The following is a 13,348-nucleotide window of genomic DNA, read 5'->3' as shown; positions in this document are numbered from 1 at the left end:
GCAATTAGGAGTCTAAATGGAGAAGGGCTTTTGTACTTATTTAAATTCTGTAATTCAAAGACTGAATTAGAAATAGTTCTGCAGTTAACTTGACAAAAAGGATGAGGGCTAGCATAGAAGGATATGATGTTAGATACCACTCCCACCTTCCGCCCCACCAAAAAAAAAAAAAAAAGAAAAGAAAAAGAAAAGGATATGTAGTGTGTAAGTAAGTAATAATAAAAAATAACTGCTGCCAAAAAAAGGTTTAGTCATACACTGTGCATAGAGTGTATCAAAATCATCTGTAGCTTCATTAACTTCGCTGGAAATTACAACCAGGATAATGTCAGAGATAAATACAGTTCAGCATACTAAAATTCAGGGCACATCCAAGTGAAAACATTTCCTTCCCTCATCTTAAAAGAAACAAAATTGCTGTCTTAAAATGAAACTGTTGCAAGGAGGAGTTAAAAAGTAGCCCAGCCATTCCACTTCCCTTTCAGCAGTGTTTCAGATGCTGGCATTCAGCATTTCAGCTTCAGGTTGTGCATGCATGAGATACCAAACTCCTACCAGCTGTAGCTGTGCTAACCTGTAGATGTAAAATAGCACCTGCAGAATTACAGCCCATTAGTGGATATCAGGCCCTTAGTGTTTCAGGTTACAAATGCTGCTAAAATTAAAACAAAATTTAAGTTGGATTAAACCTTCTTGTATTTTTTATAATAGGCAAAAGCAGAATAGCTTATTTTCATATAAATAGGAATTTGGTTAATGAAAATATAGCTATATAAAAAAAAACAAAATGCCATTAGAAAATCAACCAGTAGCAATTCACATTCAAATTTTTTTTTTATTGCTACTTTTGCTTTCTTCTACTGTTTATTTTTCCAGTTTAAAATATATTAGCCTTTTTATAGCTGTGGAGACTATAACAAGAAATCTTGGGTGTTTCAGACATTTTTGCCATCTCCACACTATCTAGAAAGATTCCCAGGTTGACTCTACTGTAAACAGTAGACAAAGATGGTTTTATAGCTCCATATCTATGTTGGTGATTTATGATACACTGTCACAGTACTTTCCCTGCTGGTGTTTGGAGGCAGGAAAAAGAAATTGTAGATTGTCTTCATATCGATTGTATTTTGTTTGAATAAATACCACAAGCTTTGTTTTGGCCAACAAATCTCAGTAGCGTGAGCATTAAAACACACACTTTTCTTTAGGTCTACAGAGCCCATTTATGCAGTGCTGGATCTGAGATTATCCTGCCATTTGGTCCCTAAAAGGTGGGGAGGAGTAGCAGTTTTTCAGGGAGGTTCTCTGACAGCCACTATCAAATGTTCCCCGTGCAGGGCTGGCAGTGCCACGCCAGCTTCCATAAATTTCCAGAAATGCAAGATGCGGCTACGTGGTAGATTGTCACTGATTTCAAACCGAGTGCATATAGACTCTGGGAAGTTTAAATACACGTGCAAGAGCACAATACTGAAATGTGTGGACATTTCAGTCGTGCACACGTTAAGTCTGTGCAGGCGTGATTTCAACAGTTACATTTAATATGTAAATATGGAATTTATCAGGTTAGATTTAAGCATCTGCATTGATTTGATAGTAATTAACGCGGCCTTTATACTTCGGAGAAGTCACTCTTTCCTTGGCAGTGTCCTTGTCCTGCCGGTGTCACGGGTTCCTCCCCTCTGCACACACAAGCCAGGAGGTACCTGCAGGCCGCGGGACGCGGTTCCGCCTCGCGCCGCCCAAACGAGCCGAGCTGGCACCAACGAGCACTTTGTTTACCCACGCAGAAAATCAGCTTTGAATGGTTTCCAAAACATGCATGTACCAATTACTTCCTCGTGTGTAAGGGAAGGTGGAATATTTACAAAATATGCTGGAAGTGTACACCAGTGCAGGCACGCGCACGGGAACGCTCCGGCACGGAGAAGATGAGCTGCTCATCTCCTCCGTGCTAGGGCGTGCTCCCAGGTGTTGATTAGGGTCATGCTAAACAGGGAGTTGCAGAGGAGCAGTTTTTTGGAATTGCCTGAGCAGTAAGGACTAAATTGGACCTCCAGGCCAAATGTTGCAGAAGGGCTTAGGAGTCATAACTGGGAGCAGAGTTCTAAGAGACTCTCACTTCCCGTCTGAGACCTAAGGAACTGCAGTGTCCAAATACGTCAGCACATTCGAAATTCTGATCTCTGTGCATCTGCTCAGTAGGCTGCTGGCATCTTGGAAAGCCTGACCCAAACAGCGGATGCTAGGCACTTAAAAGTATAGGTTGATGCACTGTTGAAAATTCAATCCTAAATGCTAATACTGGCTGTGTAGCCTGTGCCACAAGAAGAAAAAGACTTCTGCTGACCCTCACATTTCTGATCTTTGATATTAACTCCCCTAAAAAAATATATTAAAAATCACCCTTTTAGTGCAGAAGGAGTGTGAACCAAAAAGTATCTTGAGCATTTTAGTATCTGAAGTGCAGATAAATATTGGTGCCAGTTAGACTATCATCTCATCCTGTTAAAAAATTAGTAAATTCTTATAAGTTTTTTAGCTTTTCACACACAATGTACTCAAAGCACTAGGCTATCACCACTATATGATATTATCATAATAGAAATTAATTGGTTGAGCCCAGTAAGTCACTTGCTCCACAGGACATCATCTTTATTCCCAGTGCATGTCACAACAGGCTGTATTTAATTTCTAATAATGTCCATTTTTTCTTTTTGTTTTATATAGTCATCTTGTTAGTGTTTGAATTCATGAAGATGACATATCTATGTTGGCTGAGCATAGATATAGATACACACACACATACACAGAAGTGTGTGTTAAGGGTGTGTTACCAGTCTGTTTTTACAAATATAAATAGCAAGGTCTTAACTCTTTTATGTATTTTCTGTATAGAGAAGAGTACAGCATAGAAACAGATTTTTAGAAAAGGAAGTCACCACTATAGTCAAAGTTTTCATGTTGTTTGAAAACAGTTTATTTGTCATGTTCCGTTTTTGTGTAATCAGATAGATGACACCCACTATTCTTAGAGAAATTAAATAACTCTGTTACCAGTTGCCTAATGTTGGAATTAGGAAATGGCAGCTGAGTTAATCAGTGGTTAATTAAGGGTTAATCAGTGGTTAATCATTTTTTTTTTTTCTTTTTTTCTGGAAGCTACTCTAGGAACTGAGTAACTTGGACCTATTCCTCAGAGAACAAGCAGATAGTATTTACGTATTAGTAGCATGAGACTCAGGAAGGGCAAGAGGCGAGGCCAAACTTTGTTGCTCTCAGTGGTAGTTGTGATAATTTCTTACAGTGAATAAAAAGTATTTTGAGGTCTTCATTCAACATTTTCTTTTAGTTGGTATCTCATCCCCCAACCCTACTATTCGAGTTCCCTTTTTTCCAGGATTTTATTAGCCTTATGGTGTAGGGTCTTGAACCAGTTCACAGTGTGCTGTTTGTTCTGCCTTGCAGCAAATATTCCTGTATTTGTTGCCCTCACTACCTCTCCTAGTGGAAAGTAAGCCATCTCAGGAATGAAAAAAGAAATATTTGTTAACTTCCTTATGCCAGTGCTTTTAGTTCACTGCTAATCCAGTTAGTCCTGAAATAAAGTCCCTGTTCTGTGAAGTAATTTCTTTTCTTATATGCCTTCATTTCCTACTGTGTTTTAAAAACTGTTTTAAGGCTTCAGTTTTTATCTCTTCTGAAAAGTAGGCCAAACCAGAGCAATTCAGACTAAGGCCTCATTCACTAAAATCAATCACACAAGCCTTTGTTTTCAGTTTTCACTGCCTATAATTCTGTGGACAAGGAATTCTTAATTTATTCTTCTTTCATTTTCAGTATCTATTCTGACTGGAGCGTCTTTTTCCAACAGAATACTCCAGATGTCAGACCATTTTTGCCATATTCTTTTGTGAGGGAAAATATTCTGTTTGCCTCTGTGCTTGTCTCTTAGCCTAACCATGCAGATCCCAGCAAACAGTTCTGCTCAGGAAAAATAGGCAGGTCAAAATGAAGTATATTTGTTTACCCAACACAGGGAACACCAAAGTAAGTGTCTGGGGTAATTTCAGCTCTGGATGGAGAAAGGACAGGAATTCTTGCTGGATGAGGCAAGCAAAAACCTGGTTTGATTTGCAATTGGCAATTTCCGTGGGTTGCTTCTATCTCAAGCAGTATGCTTTTCAAAATGTCACTGTGTTGTGTTTCTCATAAAAATACACAGAAACACAATGTGGGCAAGTACTTTGTGTCCTTGTGCAAATCTGGCACTTGTTTCAGGGGGAGAGGAAGGGGTTCTGTAGTTCTTAGAACAGTTCATCCATTAATAAACACCACAGTGGGTTTTGTGGGGGTTTTGGATTGGTACTACAATCTAGATTAAAAATCTCTATTGTTTGAGAAATAATTCAGATTGGGATTTTTTTCATCCTTACATAAAGCAAAAACCATTTTGCTTTTTTTTTCTTAATCTTGATCCTATCCAGTTCTTCCAGGATCCCACAGCTTTTTAAAGGGATTTCTCCAGGTTGAGTTTGTGAACTGCTCAGCTGCAAGGAATCAGAAACATTACAGCAGCTGCTGTATTTCAAATACTTGTTGGTATCTACCTCTGCAATGTGGTTTACCAGTATCTTAATGTGTGTATTCACTGCTGCATGCTCCCTGCTGCTTGATTCACTGCCCTGTTTTCTTTTTGCTGTCTGAATTATCTGACATGAAGAAACATGAAGACCTCTGGTTTTCTTCCACTTCTGAGTGATGTTATATAGAACTTATATAGATACCAGCCTTTAACTTTCCTCAAAGCGGGGTTTTGAGAGGTTTCCTTGCCCTTAGTTCAGGTACTTTCCAATTTTTAGCTAGTTATCACCCTTTGTGATGTGTTCTGAACGATTCCTGGGTGGCTGCATGTTTGTTGGCTGCATTTGAGATGAAGCTTGAATTTTAAATTAGGTAGATTGTAATCTGAGTTTCTGTCTGGACCTTGCAGTGTTTTTCTTGAATGAGACCTCCAGTTTTCTCCTATTTCTGTGCAATGATCTGATCAATCAACTGATCAGAGGAGGTACAATTCTATTTTCCCATCCTGTGATGGTGAAAGAAAAAAGCATTTGCAAGGATAGAATGAGATTCTCCAAGCAGAGCTCAATGAGTCCATGTCCTCATTTGTTGATCTCACTCTCTCCCACAGCAGCTTTGATAAGGAGCAACTTCTTCCCTGCCAGGGAAATCCCATGTTCTCAGCAGTTGTATCAACAAGTCTTGTGTTTGTCTTCAGGTTCACCAGCCTGGGATCATGTTTTTGCAGGACATTTACCATCAATTCTGCTGTCTTTCACATAATACTTTGAAACTACCGTGTTTAATTTCATTATTTATATAGGCACTGGTTTTTAAGTATGTTACATCTGGCTGTAGGTTTCCTCTGGATATTACCTCTGTGGGATGTAATTGTAAATTATTCAGACTGCCTGCAAAGCCACTTAAAAAAAAGAAAAAAACAACCCATAAACAAAAAGGTTTTCCATGGTATAGGAAGAGCATTCATACTCACTTATAATTCATTTTCATATTTTCTGTGGAATTCTTCCTTTATTTCTAGGTTGTCACACAAATTGTCTGTATTTCCTTAAATTATAGTGGCTCTTGATGACATCGCTGAGGATTGGGTTTATCCCAGTACATGAGCAATATTCAGCAATGAGTTAGCCTGCTCTGAATTCACTTCTACATCTGCCAGTCTGTAGTTACTGAAAAGAGTTCTCTCTTTTATTTTTCCTCCTCTTTTCCCCTTGGCTAGTTCAGCATTTTCAACCATTTTCCTTATTTTCAAAGGCTTACACCTGGGGGATTAAGATCTACATTCGTTTAATATCAGGGATAAAGTGGAACTTCCAGACTGCAAGGCTAAAACTTGAAGAAGGATTTTTGTAGAGATTAATATTTTCCTGAGCAATCTGCAAGCTGAATCATGGTCTAATTAAATAGCACAGATTTATTGAGTTTGCATTTAAACATTGGCAGACCCTAGAATGAGTACAGCTGAAATGAGTTTGAATCTTTTCTGTAAATGGGGAGTTAAATTATCATAGTAATTTGATTACATAATTTTTAAATCTTTCAAGCTGAATCACCATTTTAAAAGAACAGTTTGAAGTCTTAATCAGCACTGGAAGTGCCCCTCTCCCTGCTGTTCTTTCTTACCCCATTCCTTGTGACCAAATTTGTTCCCCAAGGCACAGCTTCCTGAGCTGCTCCATGAACCACCATTTGGGGGTGGAGAGCTGGCTGGACACGTTCTTCCCAGCTACTAAATTAATTTCAGAGACAGCAACAAATACATTAAATGCATTAGTACTTTACTTCTGCATGTAAATAATTGCCCTGTTTACCAGAGGGAGGGTACACGATCACCCCTGCAAGGAGAGGGTAAGAGCCCTTGTGTTTGGATGCTTTCCACACAGTGGAAGAATTTTAAAGCATTAAATGTAATAGCTGTGTCAGAGGGCAGGTTTTGATCTCTTTCTGGGGGGTGTCCTTTTCTTTTCCGTCCTCACTCATTTTCATTGTAAGTAATATGTGGCGTGTAGATATTCCTAACACTGCAGGCCAAATTGCTCTCCAAACTGCAGAGTTCAACATCTTAGGCAAGTTTCACCCCTGTGTGAAAAACACATTTAGTCTGGACTTCACCTATCTATTTGCAAACTTATGATCATTGTTACAAATACTGATTCTGGGAAAAAACAGACCAGTTTCGGAAAGGGTTAAAAACTAAACCCTTATAGTCACACTCTCCAGAAAGGCCTGTCTCTTTATGTGGTATGGTGGGAAAACAAAAAGAAAAAAAGTAATGAGAACAGTCAGTCTTTGACTCATCAAGGATTTGCTGCAGATAAAATGCTCCTCTTTGGTTCCCCAGCAAACCTGGCTTTGGCACTGTGGATGTGGGGAGAGGAGGGAAAGGTGTGTATTTCCTGCACAAACAGCACATGGTTTTTGGAAAAAATACTTGGAGTAGCAGATCGTGTGTTCTGTAGCACAGCAGTGAATATCCAAGGACTTGCTAAAGAATTAGGGGGTAAAGACAGCAATGTTTTTGGAGATTGCATTCCAAATTAAGCCTGGTGGCTGCACCCTGTGCTTAAGACATCAGTCACGTCTGTATGTGTGTGTTAGCATGTCTGTATCGATTATATCTGTTTGTAGGACACAGAATTCAGGGCTTTTCTCTTATTGACACAGAATTACTGAACAGCATTACCATATTAGAAAACTATCAAAAATGTATGGATTCGGGGAATGGTCTCACATTAATTAGAACTAAATTTTGCTAGAAGTAATCTTTGCCTGTCACCTTTTCAAAATGTTGTAGCCTTGTTTTTTCCTAAGAGAGAGATTTCTGTGTCTGTGCTTTCAGCACCGTGCACCTTGATGTGCAGTATCACATCCCAGCAGCGTATGTCTTAGCTGCATGCTTCTTAGAGCATGTATTCACTAAGACTCAGAATTATTAAACATGTAAAATTCCCATAGGACTCCATTATGTGTAATTAACAGATAAACTGTCATCAGAATCAATAAAACGTGCTAAATGATCCAAACTTGTATATAATTAAGTGTCTGTTTTAGAGTGGGAGCTGTAACTTTTATTTTTTTTTCTTTTCAATTTGCACGTTTGTTGTGACAATAAGAGCTGGAACATCTTTGTTAACCTGTTATTTACTGGTTTGTGTTTCAGTTTACATGTTTGTAATTAAAATGAGACAGGTATTTACTATCTGGCCTAATTATCTGAGGAAACAGTTGCATGTCAGCTTTTAGGAAATGAATCTTAGCTGCATCTTAATTCTCTGAATGTAATTCGGATGTTTGAAGCACGTGCAAAACTTGATGTTTAATCATCAACAGGGAAAAACGTGAGACTCTGTCAAATACTGGTCCAGACTGCTGGTTACAGGGCATGGAAAGGATGATGGCAGTGGGTTCTTCACCATCCAGCTCCTCAGCTGGATGACAGAGCTGTTACTCTGTCAGGGAACAGGAGCTTTATTCCAAACCCAAAAATTAGGATGCAGAGCAGTGTTATATTTAGTGGAGTTTTCAAGGGTGAACTTTAATCGCTCCATGTCCCAGTTTCACCCTGAGCAAAGCTGGCACGGCGTGGCCTGTCCCTGGGGCTTGTGCCCCCTCGCAGCAGTTGTATTTTCATGTGGTGTTTTATTGGCTCTGTAAGTGTTGACCATTCCAATTTTGGTAGCTGATAGGGGCTGTTTGGTGGCCTCTTTCACCTACGACTGTTTTTCCTTACTTGTATTCACCTCACTTTGGACCACATCAGGGTTTCTTTGGCATTTATGGCTACATAAAAGTCAGAGAATTAGGGCTGCTCATCCAAAGTAATCTCAGCATGGTCCAGTAACTGCATGTTCTCAGGGACTTCTTCACTTTCTGTATCTATCCAGTTGAGGGGTTTACAGTTATTTCAGTTAGATATTTTCTCTTTATTTCACACTTCCATTGCTTTAATCTTTTCGGGTCATGTAGCAGTTTAGTTTAGTTCCTGGTGTGTGTTGCGTCTGGGCCTGTCACTCAATACTTACACCACCAAGGCATCTCACCTGCAAAGGTGCAGGGCAAGGTGTTTGCTTTGAGTCTTTTATAAAAAATGCAAAAGTCCAACACTAACAAGATAAACCGCTGTCTGTGTGGGTGGAAGAGAAGGATTACACCTTGTAGGAGATGTTAGCTTCACCGAACAAAAGCTGTTCAGGAGCATGCGAAGTGTTGCCTGTCTGTCTGAGTATGCCCAAGGGAGAAAAAATTTGCTAAACCCATCAGGAAATCCCTTCAAGCCAGCATTTCCCTTGTGTTGGTGCAGTGGTCCTAATCCCACAGTCAGTGTTTCTGAGCTTCCAACTCAGCAGCCTTGAAAGCTGGCACAGAATTTTGCCGAGCTTTTCCACAGTAGGGCATCCTTGTTTTATCCTTGCTCCCCTGATAGAGTGCAGCCCTCCGTTCCTGCAGCCCCTTGGCGCTGTCATTCCTTCAAAGCAGTAACCATACAGATGGTTTGGGGAGCACCGAGGGTGACTGTTCCACTTGTTCGAGGAGCATGAGGAGCAGAACTACTTATCCAAGAGTTAATTGTACGTTTGTAGTTCCTCAGCGTTTCAATACACTTTCCTAAAGGTCAATACAGAAATTAATGGGTAATTATCTTCCCTCTTTGTGGAAGAGGATGGGCAGAACCAGTGAGTGCAGCCTTAGCGTTATCAGACTCGTGGCACACCAGGCTGAAACCTCCTGTTGCTCCTTTGTTTTGCAGACTCAATGCACATAGAGGATGTTGAGGCAGTGCAGAAACTTCAGGACGTCTTACACGAGGCTCTGCAGGACTACGAGGCCGGGCAGCACATGGAAGATCCTCGTCGTGCAGGCAAGATGTTGATGACCCTCCCGCTTCTGAGGCAAACCTCCACCAAGGCTGTGCAGCATTTCTACAACATCAAACTGGAAGGCAAAGTCCCCATGCACAAACTTTTTTTGGAAATGCTGGAGGCCAAGGTCTGACTAAAGCATCATGGGCTTCCCCATCATGCACGTTTTAAAAAAAAAAAAAAAAAGAAAAAAAAGGGAAAATAAACAGGATAATAATGGCAAAGAAACTTAGTGTTTAATTAAGGAAAAAATGACTAAATGACTGCACTGATATTTAGCAGCAAGACTGTGAAGCAGCTTTCAACTTTTTCTTCTGTGTCTTTCTGATGCAGTTTTTTCTTTTCCTTTTCCTTTTCTCCCTTTTCCTTTCTGTTCTTTCCTTTCCTTTTTTCCTTTTTCTCTTTCGTTTTTTTTCCTTTGCTGCTGAACTTTTTAAAAGAGGTCTCTAATTGAAGAGAGATGGAAGCCAGGCCTGCCAAAGGATGGAAATCCATAATATGGATGCCAGTGAACTTATTATGAACCATAATGTCCCCAATGACAAAGGAATCAAAGAGAGAAGCACCGTACCTAGCAGTACAGTACAACACGATGAACTGACTGAATGCAGTATTAGATTTCATAGGAGCAGTCTCTAATTAGACGACTAAAGCGACGATGCATCGGCTGCTTCTTGTCATTGCATTTTCCATCTAGATCAGTTACAGCCATTTGATTCCTTAATTGTTTTTTCAAGTCTTCCAGATATTTCTTAGGTTAGCTACGATGTAACTTTTTCAGGGAATAGTTTAAGCTTTATTCATTCATGCAATACTAAAGAGAAAGAAATACTGCATTTTTGTGCTGGCTTGAACAATGATGAACAATAATGAAGGACAAATGAATCCTGAAGGAAGATTTTTTTAAATGTTTTGTTTCTTCTTACTAATGGAGATTTTTTTGTACCAGCTTTACCAGTTTTCAGCCATTTATTAATGTGGGAATTTATCTTACTAAAGCAATAGTCGAAGGGAAGGTGCATATTATCACGGATGCAATTTATGTTGTGTGCCAGTCTGGTCCAAAACATCCAGTTCCTTAACATGAGCTCCAGTTTATAACTAAATGTTCACTGACTCAAAGGATTAGATTACACCTGCAGTATATCCGAGTAGTCTGCCATAGAAGTGCTCCATGTCGAATACCAATCCGTAACGGTGTTAGGAGACAGCGGCCGCGGTCGCCGAGTGATTTCTAACTGCTTCAGTTGCAAATGAACGAGATACTACTGCCTGTTTGCAAAGCTGTAACCTCACACGCAGGAAAACCCTATGAACCAAGAGTAGCTTAGAGGCGATGAGGCAAACGCCGCCGTTCGCAAAATTAAGAAATCAGAGTAGTAGACTTCTGACCAAATTGAAGAATTTAACACTTCTGTACCTTATTTATTGGTTTAGATTTTCGTTTGTAAATGGCGATCCTCAACAAGTAGCTAAACCAGTATATGTGCTTTTCAACCAGTATTGTCACAGCATGAAAGTCAGTCAGTTTCAAGACTGTTACGAGGTGTAATCTAATGTATAAACCGATTAGATGCCCCCAGAAAACTACAGTCGCTAAATAACCAATAAACAATAACCTCCATCAAATGCTATACCAATGTACCAGTGTTAGTAGCTGCTCCCTGTACTATGTGAACATCCTTATTCTATGTACACAGATGTAATTAAAATTGTAATCCTAACAAACAAAAGAAATGTAGTTCAGCTTTTCAATGTTTCATGTTTGCTGTGCTTTTCTGAATTTTTATGTTGCATTCAAAGACTGTTGTCTTGTTCTTCTTGTGGTGTTTGGATTCTTGTGGTGTGTGCTTATAGACACAGGGTAGAATTAGAGACAATATTGGATGTACAATTCCTCAGGAGATTACAGTAGTATATTCTATTCCTTACCGGTAATAAAGTTCTTCCTAGTAATAATTAAGAGATCGAAACTCCAAACAAATACTCGTTATGAACAGATACACACTGAAATCATAATATTTTCAAAACAAGGGATAATTTCTGTAACAGTTTATTATAGAATACCAATGTATAGCTTAGAAATAAAACTTTGAATATTTCAAGATTATAGATAAGTCTAATTTTTAAATGCTGTAAATATAGCTTTTATTCAATCATCTCTCAAATGTTGTTATTAACTCGCTCTGTGTTGTTGCAAAACTTTTTTGGTGCGGACAAGTTTCCAAAACTATTGCTACGTTGTGTGCTTTAAACAAAATAACAATGGGCCGATGCTCTCTCGGCCTCATGCTAGGAAAAAAAAAAAAAAACTGTGTATCTATCATTAGCTATATGGGACTATATTGTAGATTGTGTTTTCTCAGTAGAGAAGTGACTGTAGTGTGATTCTAGGTAAATCATCATTAGCAATTCATTCAGATGGTCAATAACTTGAAATTTATAGCTGTGATAGGAGTTCAGAAATTGGCACATCCCTTTTGAAAAATGTCAAAAAAAAAATACAACTCCTGGGAAAAAGGTGCTGATTCTATAAGATTATTTATATATGTAAGAGTGCAAAAAAAAAAAAAGTTTATTTTCCAGAAAGTTTGTGCAGGGTTTAAGTTGCTACTGTTCAAGTACACTATATATATATAAATATATAATATAAATATTGTTTTTGCTGTATCACATTAAAGAACTTGGGCTTCAGGGTCAAAAGCCAATCAACTAGAAGTATACAAAAAACACACAAAAAATGGAGATGTGTTAAAGGCACACGGTGCAAACTTTAGTTTTCATTTTCTGTAATTTTTTGGAGCTGCAAAAGAACAAGTATCTCAAGACTGTAAAACCATTACCTGAAACTTAGCTAAAAAAAAAAACTGCACGGGCTTTATAATGTTGTTCATCTTAAACCTTGCTGGAGAAGAGTTCTTTCAAGACCACTTACTTAATGTGAAGTGTTGGGAAAATTTCAAAGGGTGTATGTTTTAGCCATAACGATTTAATTTCTATTTTTGCTTCATTTTTTAATTTTTTCTTATTTAAAGCAATATGATTGTGTAACTCCCAGAAGTTACACATTTGTTTCAATCAGATCAGATTGTTGTATTTATTCCACTATTTTGCATTTAAATGATAACATAAAAAGATATAAAAAATTAAAACTGCTATTTTTCTTATAGAAGAGAAAATGGGTGTTGGTGATTGTATTTTAATTATTTAAGCGTCTCTGTTTACCTGCCTAGGAAAACATTTTACGGCAGTCTTATCGTGCAAAGATCGCAAAAGGACAAAAAAAAAATTAAACTGCTTATAATAATCCAGGAGTTGCATAATAGCCAGTAGTTAAAAACCGAAACAAAACAACAAATGAAAACAAACATGTCTATAGCTGTAGATGGGCTTCACATCTGTATAGCAATCAACTGTATATTTTTGTGATGTGTATCATACCGTGTGCTCCAACCAATGTCCATTTGTGTAAATGTATTTATTTTATATTGTATATATTGTTAAATGCAAAAAGGAGATATGATTCTGTAACTCCAATCAGTTCAGATGTGTAACTCAAATTATTATGCCTTTCAGGATGATGGTAGAGCAATATTAAACAAGCTTCCACTTTTGATTGCTTTTATTTTATTTTTTGTGTTGTGGGGGTTTTTTGGTTTCGTTTTCTTTTTTGGAGGAGGAAACAGAGCAATTAGCGTTGCCTTTTGTTACTTCCGTGCAAGACGGAGCCAGCGTTTGCACTTCTCCCTCAAAGTGTGGTACGAGCGTAAATAAACGCTCTATAAAGCCTTGTCAGAATGAATTCCAGTGTGGTACAGGACATTTTGCATACTCTTAAATATGCAAAATGTCTCATAGCACATTAGAATTCAGGCTGGCAGGCCTTTATATAGCACTTACGTAAT

General features: G+C 38.4%; 1 protein-coding gene across 12 annotated transcripts in view; it reads left to right on the top strand.

Annotated features, from left to right (window-relative positions):
* ESRRG (estrogen related receptor gamma) overlaps positions 1–13,059 on the top strand; it is a 369,245-nt gene extending 356,186 nt beyond the window's left edge. For all 12 annotated transcript variants that reach the window (XM_063391049.1, XM_063391050.1, XM_063391048.1 and 9 more), the window contains one exon: positions 9,332–13,059. In XM_063391049.1, coding sequence (XP_063247119.1) covers positions 9,332–9,576 — 245 coding nt within the window. In that variant the 3' untranslated portion in view covers positions 9,577–13,059. The remainder of the gene's footprint in view (positions 1–9,331) is intronic.
* The last annotated feature ends 289 nt before the right edge of the window (positions 13,060–13,348 follow it).

Source organism: Prinia subflava, chromosome 2 (assembly GCF_021018805.1).
Source record: "Prinia subflava isolate CZ2003 ecotype Zambia chromosome 2, Cam_Psub_1.2, whole genome shotgun sequence".
NCBI classification, from domain to species: domain Eukaryota; kingdom Metazoa; phylum Chordata; class Aves; order Passeriformes; family Cisticolidae; genus Prinia; species Prinia subflava.
Note: the sequence above shows the minus strand (reverse complement) of the source record. Positions and strands in the feature narration are given on the sequence as shown.